Source organism: Anolis sagrei, chromosome 5, assembly GCF_037176765.1.
Source record: "Anolis sagrei isolate rAnoSag1 chromosome 5, rAnoSag1.mat, whole genome shotgun sequence".
NCBI classification, from domain to species: Eukaryota; Metazoa; Chordata; class Lepidosauria; order Squamata; family Dactyloidae; genus Anolis; species Anolis sagrei.
The window spans coordinates 98600046-98608795 of NC_090025.1; the positions used below are offsets into that span (position 1 = coordinate 98600046).

General features: G+C 38.9%; 1 protein-coding gene across 1 annotated transcript in view; it reads left to right on the top strand.

Moving 5' to 3' along the window:
* Positions 1-8545, top strand: part of SAMM50 (SAMM50 sorting and assembly machinery component) — a 28459-nt gene extending 19914 nt beyond the window's left edge. Inside the window, exons 13-15 of the mRNA XM_060778163.2 lie at positions 3487-3633; positions 5640-5781; positions 8396-8545. Of these exons, the coding sequence (XP_060634146.1) occupies positions 3487-3633; positions 5640-5781; positions 8396-8441 (335 nt within the window). The 3' untranslated portion in view covers positions 8442-8545. The remainder of the gene's footprint in view (positions 1-3486; positions 3634-5639; positions 5782-8395) is intronic.
* The last annotated feature ends 205 nt before the right edge of the window (positions 8546-8750 follow it).

Sequence of the window (8750 nt, forward strand, 5' to 3'; positions counted from 1 at the left end):
ACAAATGTAAGATACTCCACTTAGGCAGAAAAAACGAAACGGAAAGATACAAAATGGGGGACAATGCCTGGCTTGAGAGCAGTACGTGTGAAAAAGATCTTGGAGTCCTCATGGACAACAAATTAAACATGAGCCAACAATGTGATGTGGCCACAAAAAAGCCAATGGGATTTTGGCCTGCATCAATAGGAGCATAGTGTCTAGATATAGGGAAGTTATGCTACCCCTCTATTCTGCTTTGGTTAGACCACACCTGGAATATTGTGTCCAATTCTGGGCACCACAATTCAAGAGAGATATTGACAAGCTGGAATGTGTCCAGAGGAGGGCGACTAAATGATCAAGGGTCTGGAGAACAAGCCCTATAAGGAGCGGCTTAAGGAGCTGGGCATGTTTAGCCTGAAGAAGAGAAGGCTGAGAGGAGATATGATAGCCATGTATAAATATGTGAGAGGAAGCCACAGGGAGGAGGGAGCAAGCTTGTTTTCTGCTTTCTTGGAGACTAGGACGCGGAACAATGGCTTCAAATTGCAAGAGAGGAAATTCCATCTGAACATGAGGAAGAACTTCCTGACTGTGAGAGCCGTTCAGCAGTGGAACTCTCTGCCCCGGAGTGTGGTGGAGGCTCCTTTTTTGGAAGCTTGTAAACAGAGGCTGGATGGCCATCTGTCAGGGGTGATTTGAATGCAATATTCCTGCTTGGCAGGGGGTTGGACTGGATGGCCCATGAGGTCTCTTCCTACTCTTTGATTCTATGATTCTATGCAAAGCAGCATTGAATGTTTGCCGTGTATGTGTACAGTGTTCCACCCTGAGTCACCTTCGGGGTGAGAAGGGCGCAATATAAATAAAGTAATTATATTATATTATATTATATTATATTATATTATATTATATTATGTGAATGTGAATAGAACTGGTCATCAGAGCTATCACATGTTAATTTTGTAAGTATTAGTACAATTTCCAAACTTGCTATTTGATTGTAATGGTGTAATATTTTCTCCAACCCACTCGGAAGCTTAAAATTATTTAAAAGTGCTGGATGGATTTCCATTTTCCTTTAATAGCAGCTGTTATGGTTTCATTGAATGAGTGGTTCCTAAAGGAACAAAAGCACTTTTCCTTACTGCATAAATCTGTTTAATAGTCCCCTGCTCCTTTTGACTAGAAACTCCCTATTTTAGCTTATAAATCAGAAGAGCGGAGGGCTGCTGGGGTAAGATGTCATTTCCAGAGAAGGCTGGTGTTTGAAGGTTATTAACATTTGGGAGCAGAAATGACAAACTGGTCTTTCTTTAAACATCTGTCTTCAATTTGTCGTTGTGATTGCAGACCAAGTTCTGTTTTGGTATCAATTTCCACCTCAGTATCGCATTACTTGAAGACAACATCTAGTATTAGGTGTCTAATTGCCAGTTCCAGAGAATTTTCCCACATCCCTTCCATAGCCAGGTCTGCTTTGGGAAATTTACCAACTCATTATAGGGAAGATTTCATGGAAGATGGGATGGGGGCAGAAAAAGAATGTCATTCCTGGGGTGTTGTGTGGTTGTATGGCCATGTTCTAGCAGCATTTTCTCCTAAACCCAGAAGCCACACAATACTCCAGTGATTCTGGCCATAAAAGCCTTCGACAATGTCATTCCATTGGTGGATACCTAGTGTATAAGATATCTGTAGATGTGTGGCTTCATATCAAAGATAACAGGACAACACGTGACCTTGGCAGTTGCCAAGTTTCTTTCTGAGGCAGCCAGAATTAGACAATTCCCAATTTTAGACACAAGCTGAAACACGGCATCACTTCTTGTAGTCTTTTACCTATGTTTTTAGCCAACATGTTTTTAAGCAGTTTTTATTTTAAGCAGTTGTCCATCCAGGATAGACTTCTGCAACACACTCTACGTGGGATTGCCTTTGAAGACTGTTCGGAAGCTTCAACTAGTCCATTGAGAGGCAGCCAGGTTAATAACTGGGGCAGCATATAGAAAGCATACAACTCCCATGTTACGCCAGCTCCACTGGCTGCCAGTTTGCTACCAGGCACAATTCAAAGTGCTGGCTTTGGCCTAGAAAGCCCTAAACGACCCTGGCCCAATTTACCTATCCAAACGCATCTCCCCCTAAGAACCATAGCGGGGATTAAGATCCTCCGGGGAGGCCCTGCTTTCCGTCCCGCCATTGTCACAGGTGTGATTGGTGAGCGTGAGAGACAGGGCCTTCTTGGTGATTGCCCCCGGCTATGGAACTCCCTTCCTGGTGAGATCAGATTGGCCCCCTCCCTCCTGTCCTTCAGAAAGATGGTAAAAGCTTAGCTGTGGGACCAAGCTTTTGGGACAGGGCAATAAAGCAGCAATAGGAAAGATTACCAGGCCAATTAGATTTGACGCAGATGACTAAGACGGTTTTAAACAATGTATTTTAATATTGAGATAAATGTTTTTAATGTTTATGTATGCGTATATGAATTCTTGTCCCGGCATTGAATGTTTGCCATATATATGCTGTGCTCCGCCCTGAGTCCCCTTCGGGGTGAGAAGGGCAGAATATAAATGTTTTAAATAAATAAAATCAAATAAATACTGTTGTAAATTTTATCCATTTGTGTGTTCTATCAATCAAATCAAATTGTTTATGTCAGTCATAGACCAGCACAGGAAAGCAAAGTCACATTTTCATTACGAACTTGGTACATTCAGTACATTTAAAATGTAAATATAAATACTGAAGAACAATAGGGGGTGAGGGAACAGAAGGAGAAACAGGGCAAAAACATACAATGCACAGGTCTATCAGCAAATTATAGAATCAAGGAAGATGATTACTGATGATTACACAGTCAAGTGTGTTCAATCAACTGGTTGTTCTTAATCTCATTACCTTTATACTTTTTGTGCCTACAGTGCAATAAGGGTCTTTGGACCATAATAAAATGTTGTTGTTATTGACAACATTAACTATCCTCCTCAGTAGAATTGCCATGGTCTTGTCTTGAGAAATGTATAAGGAGGAGAAAATGGCTTTTGAAAGCAGTAATTAATCCCAGTAGAAAGTTGAAAAGGAGAGGCTGATTGTAAACAAACATTTATATATTTATATCTCTTTTTAAGAATTCCACTGGGGCTAATTAATGCTTTCAAAAGCTGTTTTAATAGGGTTTTTTTTTCTTTTTTGGACGATTTTTGGATCTGTCTCTTTTTGGATGATTTTCTACCCACTGGTTTGCACACAGATCAGCCATTTTGTGTTCTCCATTAGCCAAGGTTACAGATCTAATTCTAAGAGTAAATTCTTTGTCTCTGGTATTGGCCGAAATCTTGTGTTGTGTTGCCCTGGTTACACAAATGTCCGCTAAGGAACTTAGGTATATTTTAACTTACTTTTGGAACAGGAGCTTAATTAGTGTATAAATTCTTTCTGAATTGACAAGTCTTCCTTGGAATTTCAACGTGATGAATATTTTGTATTGCTTTTCTATTTTAGGTGACTACCTAGGAGGTGAAGCTTATTGGGCGGGAGGCCTCCATATGTACACACCTCTTCCTTTTCGACCAGGTCGAGGAGGGTTTGGAGATCTCTTTCGGACACACTTTTTCCTCAATGCTGGCAATCTCTGCAACCTTCACTATGGTAAATAAATATATATAACTGAGATTTGCAGTTCTTTAAATGAGTCTGTTGGACTGGTTATATGAAATATATGCAATATGCGCAATTAAATCCTTCCTTATCCCCGGAGCCTCATCCTGATAATTTATATTGTCCTTTCTCCAAGTGTTTTAAAATTTTATAATTGAGTTCGACCCTGCCCAGCCTAATCCTCTGTGTTTTAATGTTTGATTTGCTTTTGCTGTTTGCTTATAATATTGGTTTTGCATTTTATGCATTTTATTTTCTGGTTTTGTTATGCTTTTGTATTGTATTGTGTTACTGTATTGTTGGGCGTGGCCTCATGTAAGCCGCACCGAGTCCCCCTGGGGGAGATTGAGTGGGGTATAAATAAAGTATTATTATTATTATTATTATTATTATTATTATTATTAAACACTGTGTCCTTCTGGAAACCTAGTATTCTATACCTCATTGAGTTAATATTATTATTATTATTAAACACTGTGTCCTTTTGGAAACCTAGTGTTCTATACCTCATTGAGTTAAAATCTGTTGAGCATTTCAAATATTGTCTGTTTATATATCTAAAAGAAAGCTTGGGTTGATGGAGACAACAATGTATGCTGTTATGTTTCTTTTTTAAACAGATCTTAATAATATAAAAATAATGAATTAATGTCAGCTGACTATATTTCCAACTTTGTCCCACTGTTATTGTCACACTGTATGAGCAGATAAATTGTGTCCTGAAAATGGTCAAAATACTTGATCAGGCCTTAACAGTTCATTTAATTTATAAATGCCACAATCATAAATCCACAGAGAATTGTATAATAATCTATTTAGTTTTTTTTTTTTTTTTTTGTCATGTCAGGAGTCGCTCCTGTTGTGAGAGAATTGGCCGTCTGCAAGGACGTTGCCCAGGAGACGCCCGGATGATTTGATGTTTTTATCATCCTTGTGGGAGGCTTCTCTCATGTCCCCGCATGAGAAGCTGGAGCTAATAGAGGGAGCTCATCCACCTCTCCCCGGATTCGAACCTGCGACCTGTCGGTCTTTAGTCCTGCTGGCACAGGGCTTTAACCCACTGCGCCACCGGGGGCATTTAGTATTACTTCATAGACTTAATTTACGATGACTATCTAGAGCTAATTGTAACTACTTACAGAAATTGCAGGGGTAACACCGTATTTCCTTTTTAGATGGATACTTGCCAAATAGATTCATTTCAGAATCCCCCAAGAAGGAGTATTTAAATAAAACTGTACTTGACAGCTTTTTGTACAGATCAAAAAGTAAACTGAAGTCTGACAAACAAAAATCAAACTTCATAAAACAACATTTGCATCTATTTAAGTGAAAAAAAGGTTGCAAAGCTCCCCGTATACATTTCCTTAGTAGAGCAGTACTTTTCCAGAAATAAAGTTGACGACTATATAGTAATCTGCCTCAATGAATAGACCAGGGGTCCTCAAACTAAGGCCCGGGGGCCAGATGCGGCCCTCCAAGGTCATTTACCCGGCCCTTGCTCAGCTTCAACCTAAGTCTGAAACGTCTTGAAAACACACAACAATAACAACAGTCCTATCTCATCAGCCAAAAGTAGGCCCATACTTTCCATTGAAATACTAATAATTTTATATTTGTTAAAATTGTTCTTCGTTTTAATTATTGTATTGCTTTTAAGTGTTCTTTGCACTACAAATAAGATATGTGCAGTGTGCACAGGAATTCATTCATGTTTTTTTTTCAAATTATAATCCGGCCCTGCAACAGTTTGAGGGATTGTCACCTGGCCCCCTGTTTAAAAAGTTTGAGGACCCCTGGAATAGACCATAGCAGTGGTAAGACAGTCACCCCAAGTGTGTGGCCATATCCGCAAAATACTTAATTTGAATTATGCACACCTGGACGAGTTTTTAAAAATCCAGGTACCAATGCAGATAAATTCAGCTTAATAGCCCAAAGATTCACTGCATCTAAATAACCACTGATTATATTTATGCACTCCTCTTCCTTATCAGGTGATGGTCCTCAAGCCCATCTTCGGAAACTGGCAGAATGCATCCGGTGGTCTTACGGCGCTGGAATAGTTCTCAGGCTTGGAAACATTGCTCGATTAGAACTCAATTATTGTATCCCAATGGGAGTACAAAGTGGAGACAGGTATGTTAGGGGTTTTTATTTTAGATTGGTGATAATCTTTTCATGGAAACTATTGATCTTATATGTAGTTTTATTGTCTGAATTCTGATAGTGTGTTGCGACTTTCAGTAAAAATTAAATATCAATTGCTTAATCACTGTATATAGTTAGACCAAATCACTGTATATAGTAATACCAAAAAAAAAATATCTGGTCATAATGTATTTTTGAAAACTTTCATAGCTGGAATCACTGGGTTGTTGAAGGTTTTTTGGGCTATATGGCCATGTTATAGAAGCATTCTCTCCTGACATTTTGCCTGCATCTATGGCAAGCATCCTCAGAGGTTGTGAAGTCTGTTGGAACTAGGAAAATGGGTTTATATATCTGTGGAAGGTCCAGGGTGGGACAATGAACTCTATGTGAATGTTTCAGATTACATCCTCAGACCTCACAACCTCTGAGGATTCTTGCCATCGATGCAGGCGAAACATCAGGAGAGAATGCTTCTAGAACATGGCCATATAGCCCGAAAAACCTACAACAACCCAAATCTGGTCATAGTTCACAAGTCAGTCAAGGCACAAAATTTTGACATATCTGTCTACAAGGCATATTGGCTAATATGGAAGGACTTTGGGGACTTCAAAGTGGTCATAGGCAGCACTTTGAAACAAGTTCAGAAACAAAGCAATAAGCAGTCTGCTTGCACAATAAATAGTGTGATCTCTTCTCCCTGTCCTGGAGTGATATTCTGTACTAGTTATAGCTTTCAAATAGTTCTTAAGGACACTGCCAGATTGAGTATATTGTAGTATTAAGTTCCCAAGAGATCCATTATACAATACAATAGGTCCTCCTGGTCCATTGTTTCAACTGACAGTGGATTGTCATAGTCTATATCTAAAATGGTGGCAACATGCATGCTGACACACTAATGCAGACCTGTGCACATTGTTGTCATTTAATAATATTGGCTACTTTCGCTGTATCAAAATCAATATCTTGGGAAGGTATATGGTATTTTAATTATTTGTGTGTACAAAATTCCTTTTGTTTAATATCTTTTATGCCACTTATCAATAAAAATCATTATTAAAAAATAATATAGGCTGTGACCATGCATTTCTACAGCTTACCTACAGCTTACCAGGAGCATTCTCAAGGTGTGCTGTAGAATTAACTTACAGGCAGTCCCCAAGTTTTTAACAAGATAGGTTGTATAGGTTTGGTCTTAAGTTGAATTTGTGTGTAAGTCAAAATAGTACATTTTAAGTGTCACACTAGCCAAATATATATAAAGAGGGGGCGGGGGAGAGGGAGAGTGAGTGAGTTTTGGATAGCATAGAGAAAGATGAATACCCCGTAAGGTTTATTTTGCTGTGTTCCTTAGAAGATTCACTTTTTGTCCTTGTGACAATTAAATTTTGAAAATTATGAGTTGTTGTGGAAATCTGGATTGGTGATGAAGCTTCAGTGGGGACACCTTTTTCCCATAGTAACTCTTCCAGAAGTGAATTTTCCTTCCAAAAAGGTAAATTTCCTCTTGCTTCCTGTTATCTCAGCTCCATTTGAAACTAGAAGTCGTATGTAAGTTGGATGTCTAACTCGTAAATTGACACCACTTTAATTGCCATGACGCAATGCCATGTAATCTGTGGATTTGTAGTTTGGTGAGTTACCAGCATTCTTTGGCAGAAAAGGCTAAAACAACAACTTGTAAAACTACATCTCCCAGAATTCCCTAGCACTGAGTCATGGCAGTTAAAGGTATGTCAACTACATCAGTTCTACACTGTAGATCAGGCATGGGCAAACTTTGGTCCTCCAGGTGTTTTGGACTTCAACTCTCACAAATCCTAACAGCCAGACTGCTAGGAATTCTGAGAGTTGAAATCCAAAACACCTGAAGTTTGCCCATGCCTGGTGTAGATGCACCTCCAGTCTGTAAACTCACTCTTATCTGGGTTTGATTCAATCAATCCCATCTCTTTGATTAAGAACAGGGGTCCCTAAACTAAGGCCCAGGGGCTGGATACAGCCCTCCAAGGTCATTTACCCGGCCCTTGCTCAGGGTCAACCTAAGTCTGAAACTACCTGAAAGCACACAACAACAATCAGCCAAAAGCAGGCCCACACTTATCATTAAAACACTAATAAGATTATATTTGTTTAAAATGTTCTTTATTTTAATTATTGTATTGTTTTAAGTGTTTTTTGCACTACAAATAAGATATGTGCCATGTGCATAGGAATTCAGTCGTGTTTTTTTCAAATTATAATCTGGCCCTTCAACAGTTTGAGGGAATGTGACCTGGCCCTCTGTTTAAAAAGATTGTGGACCCCTGATTTAGAAGATCGGTAGGGATATTCCACCAATGTACCAGGAAGGAGCACCATACTTTTGTCCACTAGCTACAATTATTACTTTCTTTTCTGGAAACCCATCAAGGATCAGCAGTCAATTTCTTTGGGAGTGATGCTGGTGCAGAAACTATTTTTGAGTGCAAAATTAGAATTTGGTATCATCAGCTTTAAAACATAATAAAGGTTAATGACATGTAAATTATGTTTATAAAACTAAAATCACATGAGAGAGGGGATTAGTACATTAATTATTTCTTTTGTTTTCCAGAATCTGTGATGGAGTTCAGTTTGGAGCTGGAATAAGATTCTTGTAATTTCAAAGCCTTTGACTGTGGTCTGGTGATATTCCAGGGCTTTTTACTGAAATATAATTAGGTATAAGAGATTAACTTCAATAAAGATAACTGCTAAGAAGGAGTATGCTTGATGGTGTCTTGAGTCCTTGGTTTTGATCAGACATAGCAGGATTTTTTCTATGATCCTTCAGTCGAGACACCCCATGACCCAAGAAGTGGCAGAGCTTGAAAGACCTTTTGGGCAAGCTAGATGACATGCCTACCGAGAATTCAGTGCATAAATCCCACTTACTTTCAGAAAGGCCTTTAAAGTAAGTTTATTGAAGA